The sequence below is a fragment of the Grampus griseus genome, assembly GCF_964374135.1.
Source record: "Grampus griseus genome assembly, chromosome: 15".
NCBI classification, from domain to species: Eukaryota; Metazoa; Chordata; class Mammalia; order Artiodactyla; family Delphinidae; genus Grampus; species Grampus griseus.
The window spans coordinates 79,751,397-79,763,619 of NC_139009.1; the positions used below are offsets into that span (position 1 = coordinate 79,751,397).

At 54.7% G+C, this 12,223-nt stretch overlaps 1 protein-coding gene across 1 annotated transcript in view; it reads left to right on the forward strand.

Moving 5' to 3' along the window:
• Positions 1 to 8,322, forward strand: part of CNNM4 (cyclin and CBS domain divalent metal cation transport mediator 4) — a gene marked incomplete at both ends in the record, with an annotated part of 34,369 nt that extends 26,047 nt beyond the window's left edge. Inside the window, 6 exons of the mRNA XM_082672896.1 lie at positions 555 to 698; positions 990 to 1,124; positions 2,136 to 2,305; positions 2,568 to 2,664; positions 7,629 to 7,810; positions 8,125 to 8,322. Of these exons, the coding sequence (XP_082529022.1) occupies positions 555 to 698; positions 990 to 1,124; positions 2,136 to 2,305; positions 2,568 to 2,664; positions 7,629 to 7,810; positions 8,125 to 8,322 (926 nt within the window). The remainder of the gene's footprint in view (positions 1 to 554; positions 699 to 989; positions 1,125 to 2,135; positions 2,306 to 2,567; positions 2,665 to 7,628; positions 7,811 to 8,124) is intronic.
• Positions 8,323 to 12,223: the final 3,901 nt, after the last annotated feature.

Consider the following 12,223-nt stretch of genomic DNA (forward strand, 5'->3'; position numbering starts at 1 on the left):
CCTGGCCTAATTATAGCCTGGGCTAATTTGTTAATGGCTTTGGGTACTGAGAGCCCTTGCCTTGGGCAGGATCACGGCCCCTGGGTACACGCAGGGAAGTTTTGCCAGGGAGCACTGGATGAAGGGACGTGAGTGGCCTTTGAGGCCCATGGGGGGCGGCGTGGGCCCCCTGGGGAGCCCCATGTCCAGCTGGTGCACGCAGGGCTCTGACCAATGCTGCCTCTGTCCACGAGTTGTCAGGGTGGGTCTCTCCCCTTCCCAGGGGTCCCAGGAGCCCCTGGTGCGCGGCACCAGGCAGGGCCTTGCCGTTTTCATTCTATTTAAACAAATGGTCCTTAATTAAATGCCTTTAAATTGAAAAATACTTTTGGTTTTCCTCTCCATGAAAGCAATGTCTGTTTGCAATAGAAGCTTCAGGAAATGCACAAAAGGGAAAAAAGGCCGCTCATGACCCCACCCCAGTGACTTATGACCCCAAATGTGTTAACTTTTGGTCGAGGAGTCTCATGACTGGTCCCTCTGCTCTTGTTTGACTCATTATATTGTCCCCGCAGGGAAGTCCCACCTGGCCATCGTGCAGAAGGTGAACAACGAGGGCGAAGGTGACCCCTTCTACGAGGTGCTGGGCCTGGTCACCCTGGAGGACGTCATCGAGGAGATCATCAAGTCCGAGATCCTGGACGAGTCTGATATGTACAGTGAGTCCCCTTCCCACCCTGCTCTGCTCTGCTCTGCTCAGACTGGCACCTGCTGTCCCCAGGCGGGAAGGCCGCCGTGGGGACGGGAGGCTGGGCGCCAACCAGGGCTGCTCGGAGCGTCCGCAGGAGGCGCCTTTCTTCCTCCCAGCATTTGTGTCTCAGCACAGACGCTGCTGCTTCTGCTTCTGGTGGAAGAAGGGCCCGCGGAGCTGGGAGTCGGCGGGTGGGTACCAGTCTGTTCCCCAGTCCTTGGGGGATGCTGTTCTCAGTTCCAGATTCCTTCTCTTGCAGCTGACAACCGAAGCCGGAAACGGGTATCTGAGAAGAACAAGCGTGACTTCTCAGCCTTCAAGGATGCTGACAATGAACTCAAGGTGAAAATTTCTCCTCAGCTACTTCTGGCTGCTCATCGCTTCCTGTCCACGGGTAAGAGCATGAGGGGGGCCTTCGGGTGTCGGTGGGATACAGCCCCGGAGGGAGACGTACTGGGCCTCTGGTTACTCCTCCCCAGGGGACAAGGGCTACAGCAGATGAAGGGCCTGGGGCACGTGCGCCTGCCTCTGGAAGGGGGCGAGGTGTTTTCCTTCCATCCCCACCGAAGATCCCTGCGGTTTGTTTTCCCCGTTAATGGGCTGCTGCTACAAACTTCCAGGAACCATCCGGCTTTGTTTTGGCTGTTCTGTGCTGGGAGGACCTGAGGTGGGCACCGGGCTCCCCGTTGAGGAGGGAGAAGGAGGCCCTTCCATATGCCCCCTCCCCCTGGGTACAGCCCACAGCCCTGCATGCTCATCCTCTCTGAGCGTCTGGATCCAGCTCCCTTCTCATCTCTCTGCCTCCCCTCCGCCTGCATCTGCTGGGCCCCTCGGGACCTGACTTCTAGGTCAATGACTTTTCTCTCTTCTCACCCCTGACTCAAAGCTCCCTTGGAGACCCGGGTGATTGATTAGGAAAACGCCCGCCTGCTCTGTCCTCTCCCCTCAGTCTGACTTCCTTCCCAGCCCTCACTTGCTAAAGCTGTGATCCTTCCCTCTCCTGTGCTTTTCCTGCCAGGCTATTGATGACATGGATACTGACAGTAGTGATAGTCACGTTTATTAGGCACTTCGCATGTGGCAAGCGTGTGTCTAAGTGTCCTACGTCTGTTATCCCATTTCACCAAACAGCGACCCCATGAAGTTTTAAATCCCTATTTTACAGATGAGGAAACTGAGGCACGGGTGAAGGAGTTTGCCTGAGGTCATGTTTTATTAGTGCAGGAGCCACTGTCCAGGCCCAACCAGTGACAGACCTGCATGTACTGAGGCCGGAGCCAAGGTCATGCCCTCCGGGGAGGCAGGGCCAGGCAGTGAGGAGCCGTCCAGCACAGCAGTGACCGTGTTCCAGGCACTGCCCCGCCCAGCCTGGCCTCATGTGAAATCCTCCTCTCTCCTCCTCCAGAGGTTCCCCAGTTCAGCCCCTCTCTGATATCGGAGAAGATCCTGCTGCGGCTGCTCAAGTACCCAGACGTCATTCAGGAGCTCAAGTTCGATGAGCACAACAAGTACTACGTCCGCCATTACCTGTACACCCACAACAAGCCGGCTGACTACTTCATCCTCATCCTGCAGGTGCGCCTGCCCCGCCCTGCCCTCCGTGCCCGAGCCGCCCTCTCACCTGCTTTCCTGCCCTTGAGCCTCTGCTCCCCGTTGCCGGTCCTCCGCCTGCAAGGCCACCGTTGAGCCCCTGGGTCTCCAGGGCTCTGGAACTAGCTCCTCCACGGGGCCCACAGCCCTGTTCACTCCTCGCGTCTCCCTCGTGCCTCAGGCTTTTTCTTCCCAGGTGTTTTTTCCTTCTCAACTCTGTTTGTAACCCTGACCCGTGTTCTTTCAGGGGAAGGTGGAGGTGGAGGCCGGGAAGGAGAACATGAAGTTTGAGACGGGCGCCTTCTCCTACTACGGGACCATGGCCCTGTCCTCGTCCCCCTCTGGTGAGTCTCTGGGCTATGTCTGGGCCGCCCTCCAGCACTCCTGGAGGGGGAGAGACTCGGACTGGCCCCCCAGAACCTAGGGCCTCCTAGAAGGGTCATAACCCAGGTGGCTCGGGGGGGAGGCCAGCGAGGGCCAGAGCTGCCAGGGCCTCGAGGAAGTGGCCTGGAAGAGCAGTGACTCGCCCCTTGGGACCGGGTTCAGAGAGTGGAGGGAAGAGATGAGGGGATTCTGACGAAAGCCCGGAGGGAGCTGAGAGCGTGTTCTGAGGTGGTGAGACCAGCCCACCAGGAGGCGAGGAAGAGGGTGGATATGAGTCAGGGAGCCGCAGGAAGTTGAAGGCATTTGCTTGCCATACGAAGCAGGAGGCCGTTAGCGGCCCTTGAGCAGGCGGTCCTGTGACAGCAGAGTGGGCCGACTGGGCAAGCGGGCCACAGTGGCCCTCCTTAGCCGTGACGGCGGGAGGCCAGTTGAGAGGGAGGCAGGTGGAGGGAGGCTGCAGGGCCTCACTTGTGAAGACTGGGCCAGGGGAGTCAGGGTGGGGGAAGGGGGCCCATGGCTTCCGTGTTTGGAGGCCAGGCCAGGGCCTGGTTTTCGGCTGCGCAGTTTGCAGATGGCTTTGGCTTTTCAGGGGGCTGAGCCACTGCCTTTTGGTTAAGGGGCCGTTCTGATGGAATAAAGGGACCTGGGGGCAAAGAAAGGACTGGACAGCCTCTGAGAAGGGCCACTGGCCACCCCGGCGCCCTCTGCTTCTCCAGTCCTGGGTGGCTCAGGCTCCCCTTGCTGGAGGGGGTGCCCTGCAGACAAGGCCCGAGTCTCGCCCGGCTCAGCTCCTCGCCAGTTGTGTGACCCCTCCGGCCCCAGGTTGCTGCGGGCTGGACAATGAAAGTCTGCTTTGGTGCCGGGGACAGGCACATGGTGAGGGGGCTGCTGCAGCTCCTGGGGAGCCTCGATGCTGTGCCTGCTACTGTCCTTTGACAAAGAGGACCCCCATGTGGGCGGCTGGGCACCCGTGCATACTGACACAGCTCAGCTCCTCCACCAGCGTGAACAGGCTCCTGGGGGAGGGGAGTGGGAAACAAGGCTGCAGAGCTGGGTTTTGGAACAGGTGGCCCCTGCCCAGGTGCCTCAGACCTGGGGAGGACTTCTCTGCCCCTCCTGAGAGCACCTCTTGCGGTCCAGCTTGGGGAAATCTTGTGCAGCAGGGCACACAGTCATGGGACGTCCCTCCAAGCACCCTTTCTCTGCAGCCATGCCTCAGAGCCTGGTTAGGGTCCTGCGCTCTGTCTTTTGATGTGGAGGCCCCAGGTTCCCACTTGCAGTGGCTGGAAGGGAGGGGAGATGACTTCCGGGGGCTCTGGGCACACTCCACCAGCTTCTGCCCTTCTCTGATCAGGGCTCTGGTCAGCTCTGAGCACCCTCCCCGTCAGGGCCGGGTCCCCTTTACTGTTGTGCCCCCTCTCTGCTCGAGGGAACCTGGCCCCCAGCAAGTCTGCTTCTCCATCCTGTTCCTGTGGCTCCACGCCCACCCCACCCATCCCTGACCTTTTCTTCTTTTGCTCCAGTGCCTTCCACCCTGGTCAGGTGTCCGCCTGGCAAGCGGAACTCCCTGCTCTCCCGGCTCTCAGGTAACATGGCATGGCTGGAGAATTTGCACTGCCACCTGCCACCTGAGCCCTCACACTGCAGCTGCATTAACCGCTCCCAGCAGGCACTGGGGGCCCCGCCCCCCGCCCAGCACCTGTGCCATCCCACCTGTTCACACTTGTGGGCCAGCCTGACCAGTGCTAGCTGTGCCTGGCCTGGGGCCCAATTACTATGTGCCTTTGCCCAGGTCCTGGAAGGGTTTCCCCAGAGGTCCTTCAGTCTTTGAGAAGAGACACAAACGCCTGCAGGTGACAGGTTGGGAGTGGAGGGTGGCTCCCGGCCAGGCCAAGTGAGCCCAGCTGCTCGGGGCCACTCACAGGCCTCAGCAGGATGACTTGTCACCCCATCAGCTTTCTCTAAAAAACTTTCCAGCTTTCCTCACAGGCTTTGGTTTTCATTCTTTGGCTGCTGGTTCCACCTGCCAGGGGGAGGCAGCAGCTGGGTGGTTAGAAGTGTGGCTGCAGTCATACTGCCCTGGTTGAATGGGGTCTCCGTAGACACCAGCTAAATGATTTTGGGAGCTGACTTACCTTTTCTACGTCTTGGTTTCCTCCTGTGAAATGGGAGCAATACATGTGCCCACTTCTTAGAATTGTTGGCAGCAGTGAGAGAATTGATATAAAATGTTTAGTTAGAGCTCAGTTACTGTTTGTTTTTTCTCTATTACAACCAAAATGTGACATTCCAATCAGAAAGTGTTTAGGAAAATTCCAAAAGCCACAGAAACATGCTGTTTCTGGCCTTTGATACGTCACATTCCCGAGCCTTGTCCCAGGGTCGGTGGGAACTGTGTTGGCCCCAGAATCACTCAGTTCGAGGGATTCCTATCCCATGTATACTGCGGCGGCAGAGGTCCTGATGTCAGGATTCTGGCCTGGGCTGCTGAGCCCGGAGGAGAAGAGCATTACGAGTGTCTTTGAGCTCTGGTCTCAGTGCATAACTTAGAGAAGGTCCCTGGGTCCCAGCAGTGCTAAAAACCTATCACTTCAGTCAACTGTTTCCCCTATTATGTTTGTACAGCTGGGGTTTTTTCCATCTTAAATGTACAAAAACACACTTTTTAAAATTGATCCTCTTTTAAAAAAAAAAGTAAAAAGGTGATTTAGAAGTCACTTGTCCCGTTCAAACACAGCCAACTTCTGGCAGTGATGGGAAGTACAAAGCAATTAATGGTCTTTGAGCAGGGGGCTGTCTGATGAGAACAGAATGGGCCATGTCAGCCCTCACTGGCCAACCCCTCAGCCTCACTCTCCTCTTCTGCTCTTGCTTCTGTCTCATAGATGGCCGGGAGTTGATGCACACATGGTTTGAATCCTGATGTCTTTACCTAATATGGGAACCGAGACACTTTTCCATAAACTTTCTAGTTAGAGCTACACAGAGTTTCACCAAGCAGGTGTGCCTTCATTTGGTTTTTTTCCCCCTTATGCATATTCATGGGGGTCTATATTCTAAGTATAACAGCATGATGTAAACCTCTTTACGGAAAAACTTCTTCTGTATTTAAGATTATGTCCTTAGAATATTCTTCCAGAAATGGACTTACCAAGTCAAACCCCCTGTTTTTTTGTTTTGTTTTGTTTTAATCATAAAAGTAACACAGCTTATTTAGAAAATTGGGAAGGTGGAAAAAAATCTTAAGAAAATTAAGAAGCATCATAATTTCATTATTCAGAAACAACCACTTCATATTTTGTTAGATTTCTAGACCTCTGTTTTTAATAGGCCATGTGACTAATTTATGTTGGTTTAAATTCAGTTCCTGTTCCTGGAGTGTTAATAAGCATTAATTAAAAGCATTCTATCATTCAAATAATTAATGTCAAATATTAAGCAATATCCCTAGTGTTTCTGGTCTTTGCTAGAACTTAATCAGAGGTGTTGCTTAAGTTAGAATGAGTGATACATGCACATGGTCCTCTAGTGGCTGTATACCACCTAATCATAGACTATCCAGACTGTATTTTCCTGGTTTTATGAATGAAACTCAAACGTAGAGTATTACTCAATTCTGTCGCACTTGGTTCAGCCACCCAGATTCAATGGTTGCTCTTTTCACTGGTCTGTTTGTTAGAATAGCTGACTCAGTAGTTAGTAACTTACTAGTTAACTAAGCAAATCAGCTTAGTCCACGTCCTGTTCGTTTAAAACAAGCCAGTACGCCTCCACAGCTAACTTCTTGGTGCATTTCATTGTTTTCTGAGTGTTCCCCAAAATACGAGCTAATGATGTACAATAATGTGTGTGCCCTTCCTTTTCCAAAATAAGGAGCTGGTTCCTTCCTCTTTGGAGGTTGAGCCATTCCCCTTGCCTGGTTTCAGTCGACCGAATGGAGGCCTGTGCTTCCCCTAGTGGCGGGAAGAGGCACTGCCACCGCTACCCCAGGCTCTGCCTCATGGGAGGGGGACTGAGACCCAGCCCCCAGACACCCCAGAGTGGGAAGCCTGGAGCTCTGGGGCCTCTAGGTTCCTCTGAGAGGAACCTGCTGCACCCCACCGCCCTGCCAGACTGGCTGGGCTCAGCAGACACAGGGCAGGACTGTTCCACACACAACAGGTTACGTGCAGAGCACACTTTTGAGCTCTTACGAGCATTTTGAGGTGTGAGCAGGGTGTCATGTTGGGGGGTGTATGACGTGTGGTGAGAGAGTGCAAACTGTAGGTTCTTCCTTTGCATATAATTTAAAAGTATGCAGTTTGGGCTTCCCTGGTGGCGCAGTGGTTGAGAGTCCACCTGCCGATGCAGGGGACACGGGTTCGTGCCCCGGTCCGGGAAGATCCCACATGCCGCGGAGCGGCTGGGCCCGTGAGCCATGGCCGTTGGGCCTGCGCGTTCGGAGGCTGTGCTCCGCAACAGGAGAGGCCACAGCAGTGAGAGGCCTGCGTACCGCAAAAAAAAAAAAAAAAAAAAAAGTATGCAGTTTATGTCCCTTGACAGAAGCTGTCATCGAGACAGGGACAGTGGCTCCTCTGCCATGCTGGGGTCATCATTGTGTCACCCTTGTCTGATCAGCTGTTGGGGAAATGAGGGGTTTTGTAGCCATAAACTTTCTGTGTCTCTGGTTTTTGTTTTCTGTTTTGTTCATCTGTTTGGGTAGACTTTTTAATTCTTACTGCACCACAGTCCTAAACAAACTAGCTCATTGGCATTGATGAGGTCAGACCTTCTGCAGGCAGAGCTTCTGTTCGTTTGTGCCCGAGAGCTACTTCCCACTGCCGGTGGGGGCACTACTGCCCGGGTGTCCGTGGACAAGGTTGGACGGGAGGCTGTGAGGGGCACCAGGCTGGCCCCCGGCCTGACAGCCTCTCTCCCTCCACAGACCGCTCCCCATCCCACCCCGCACCCCTCAGCCGCTCGGCCTCCCTCAGCTACCCGGACCGCTCAGAAACGGCGTCGAGCACGGCCCCCTTGGCAGGCAGCAGCCAGTTCGGCAGCTCCATCCTGGGCCAGTACACCTCCGACTTCAGCGTCCGGGCGCTCATGGACCTCCAGTACATTAAGGTGAGCGCTCCCCATGGCCCTCTTCCCAGGCAGCACCATCCTCCTCATCCTGGGCGTCTGGATCACTCTGCGTCTCACCGGCAGCTTCTTTCTTTGATCCACCACACCCAGCACGGAGGGCCCGGGATGCATGTCCCTCCTGCTCTAGCTCCTCACTCTTTGGTCACCCCCTCCCTCCGCTCCGCCCCCTGGGTCACGCCCTCTCTCCTGGACTGGCAGCCTCCCTCCTGGCTGCCCGTTTCTCCGGGTCTCCTGTAGGGTTGGCCCCCCGGCCCTGCTGTCGGTGAACCAGGCCGTCCCGCTTCCCCCTGCAGATCACCCGGCAACAGTACCAGAATGGGCTGCTGGCCTCACGCATGGAGAACTGCCCCCAGTTCCCCCCGGATGGGTGCACCATCTGTACCGAGAACTTGACCGACAAGTCCGAGCTGCCCCTGGTGGACGAGACCACGACTCTCCTGAACGAGCGCAACTCCTTGCTGCACAGAGCCTCCCTCGAGGGCGCCATCTGACGGGAGGGCCCGGGGTCCCCCGCCAGCCCCGCGGGGGCCTCCCCAGTGGGCCCACACGAAGACAGGGAGCCTGTTAGGCCGGAAGGGGTACAGATAGCCTGTCTGACTGAGCAGCCAGTTGGCCCCCGACCCGAGGGGGATCTGGCCTCCGACAGGGACCTCTGAACAGCTCCGAGCTGGCGGCTGCCCACCCTGGACTGTGGGGCAATGGGCCGGCGACCAGGAGCGCTTCTAAACTAGGCTCATCTCACCTCTTTTTAATACCATATGGGGAAGGGAAGACAGGGTTAAGGAACTTTATTTAAAAACAATTTTTTTTTTTTTCCACAAAAACTTTAAAAGGGGTAGGGTTTCTCACCCCGGGAAGCGATAGCCATAATCTGCTCGCAGCCGGGACTTTTTGGCTATGTCCCTGACTCAGGAAGCCTCCTCTTTCTGCTTCTCCTCCGCCTCCTCCAGAGATGGCATCCCACGGGCCTGCTGGAGGAAGGTTTTCCCTTGGGAGGGAAGAAAGTTCTTCCCAGGAAGCAAAGAACCAAATAGTGCTGAGAACAATTGCCCGGACACGCGCTGAGGCTCGCCTGGTGTCACCGAGGCCGAGGGATTCTGGGAACCGTGATCAGGGATGTGACACTCGCAACTGCGGAGAGGAGCACTCCTCCTCCTGGTAATCGCTGGACCCAGGAATCTCCTAGAACTCTGCTGATGGGCTCTCCTGGTGAGTTGGGCTCCGTTGAGGACTCTCGCCCCGTCCCTCATATCTGCCCCTCTGGACAACTCTCCCCTTGTAATGGGGCTGAGTTCAAGTGTTAGGCAGGGTCTCACACCTTTAAGATTGCTAACCCCTGCTCCCCAGGCCCTGACCTCACTTTCACCAAAGGTTTTCCCCAGGCTGGGGGAGCGACTGCGTTAGAGGGGACTTGTCTGCGATGCTCCTTTTGGGGCCAGGAGGGAACCTGGTCATGGGCATCTACGTCGTTAGCAATTCGTTCCATCCCCCTTCCCACCCCACAGCGAAAGTCAGGTCTCAGTCACTGACCCACCAAGCCCTTCTTTCCGGACTCCCGGTTTCTAATCCAAAACCCCAGTGCCTCTTAGAGACTGAGGACAAGAGGACGTTGTAGGAAGCCAACCTAAGCAGGTCCTTCATGCCCTTTCCTCTGTGGCTGAGGTTCACCTGGCTTTGTTCACGCACTTACAGATCTAACTAAAAGGCACACAGCTGGCAGCCCCGTCTTCCCCACGTGTGTGTTATCCTAGTGTGAGATGTCGTCCTGGCCTTTGCTGAAGCTCGTGGTCCTGGGCGCTCAGAGCCCCAGCCCCACGCGCAGTTCTGCCCCAGCACCTTTTCCCTGTGCTGCAGGCTTCCCGCCATCGGGGAGGCTGTAGGACCAAGGTCCAAGGTGGCCCTTTGGTTGGGTGGAACAGTTGCTGGGGGGGCGGGGGGGGGGCCCAAGATCAGGCGAAGGAGACTCCACAGGCCTTCCTGAGTGTTATTTATTCACTCCTTTCCTCAGCCTGTGAGTCCTGTTACCCCAAGTGCTCTGTTGGGGACCAGGAAATGTCTTGCACCAAGTATACTGGCCCCTGGTCATTTTAAAGTTCTTCCAGACACAGAATTGATTCCTACAAGTCTGCAGAGAAGGTGGTGACAGCCATAGGTTCTCAAGCCATAAGGAAAAAAGACACCAGACCTTTGGCCCCCGTTGGGGCCTGAAAACCCCTCAGTTTTCTCCAGAAGCAGCTTGCTTTCCGAGTCCACACAGGGGCTCGCAGAGCTGTGTTCCTGGGACCTGAGTGCCAGGTGGAGCAGACTCACGGCCTGAACCGAGTGTGTGTGAAGCCAAAGGAGCAGGTGCACACACTTCCACGGCTACCTTTTTGCACGCACAGTTACTTTCAAGAGATGGTCCCGCCTCCCCTCCTCTTCCTGTCCCCATTTATAATCACTTTGTGCAGAGGGTCATGATTATTTCCACATATTACTGGTCCGATGACTTCCTCCTCCCAGTGCAATTTTTCACCTCCTATTCCAATCTCTCGTTCCTGGGCTGAGCAGTACCCTGACCTGGCCCAGCCCTGCGTGTCTTCCCGTGGAAGGGAGACCTTCGCAAACGGCCCCTGGATGGGTAGGCGAGTTACAGCCATCGTAGCAAATAACTCATATTTATTTTGCATAAGATTTTAATTTGTATATTTTTGTGATTTATTTTGGCATTGTTATGAGTTTGACTCTCGGGGAGTTTTGTTGTTATGACTCTTGTGTCTTTTGTCACAAAACAATGATAATATTTGCTAAACGATATATGGAATTTATTTTTGATTGGTAATAAAAAAAGAAATATGTATAAATCTTGGTGAGTTTACAGTTGGCCTGTTTGAGTCCTGTCGATACTCGGTGCCGGTCATAGAGCTAGAAGTGGCCGTGCCTGGCTCTCACCTATGACAGGGCAAGGGGCCAGCATTCTGGGACTGTGTAGCAGTAAAAAGGAAGCAGAAATGTAACTTACAAAAATATATATAATCAAGGCTGTTGTCACAGGAGCTAGAGAGTGCCAGCTGCTGCTAGACAGACAGGGCAAGTGTGCTCAACTGCCACCATTAGGGATCCAGTACAACGGACACCAGAGGCGTGGGGGCAGCTGGGATGGGCAGATTGCCCCTCCTCTCTCCCCTGGGGGCTGAAGGAGAAAGGAGCTTGATCCAAAAGTATGATCATGTGGTCTTACAGCAGCAGGTGCCTCTCAGTCCACACTCAGGGGCTGGTTGTGGTTTCACAGTTGGAGCGCTCACCGCTGGAGAGCCCGCCTGAGAGGGACCTCACTGTATCCGCTCCCGAGGCTTCAGCCAGGCGGACTCCTGCCCGCAGGTGCCTCGGCCTGTGTGTGCAGTCGAGTGCACCCAGGCCAGGGACTCACGTAAGCCTGGCTTGACAGGGCCAACTCGGGGCGGGGAATGTTTAAAGAAAGGGAGGCACTGGGTAGGCAGAAAGGAAGGAGGACATTTCAGATAAAAGGAATAACAAATACAAAGTCTTGTGCATAGGTGGGCAACAATAAATTTCATTCATCCATCTGTTCCACACGTTTAAGCCCTCGCTACATGCCAGGTGCCACCAACCCCTCAGGCTGTCTTCTCCGCCTGGAACTTCCTCCCATGTCTTTGTGAGGCTCACCCCCTTGCTTCATCTAAGCCTCTGTTCAAATGCTACTTCCTTGAAGAAGCCTTCCCCCATCACCCCAGCCAAAAGAGCTTGGCCCCAGTCCCTCTGTCCGTCTCCTTGTATTGCCATGTTTTTCTCCATAGCACATATTGTCAGATATTAAAATACGGATTTGTATATTTTCTGTTGTCCTCACACTAGAATTTAACCTCCAGCAGGTCAAGGTCTTTCTTACTTCCACTGCAGTCCCAGCACTAGGACAGTACCTGGTACATTGCAGGCACTGGATGCAGGAAATACTTGTTGAATGAATGAATGGGTCTTACAAGAAGCTGAGTACTGGATGCTATTGCGGGGGGAGCACAATGCTCCCATAACCTTGACCCAATCTAGTCAAGATGGTTGAGGAAAACCAGCTGGAGGAAGTGACGTTTGCAGACTTGAGAGAGAAGAAGGAATTAGCCAGGGGTCACACACAATAGTTATGGGTTTGAAACTCAAGAATACTAGATAAAACACAGAAATGTCTTGAACCAAATGATCAGAAAGGAAAAATCGCCCGTGGGGGAACTGAATGCCCGGTGACAAGTGTCTCCACTGATGCTGTGATGATGGGCCAAAGACTGACTCAGAGCCAAGGAAGAAAGAGGCTGGCAAAGTAGTGCTGGGGCCTCTATTGTTCACAGAAAGTCACTTGTGAGCAGCTTTGTTTGCTCTGTACCGGGTCCTTTGTCTTTG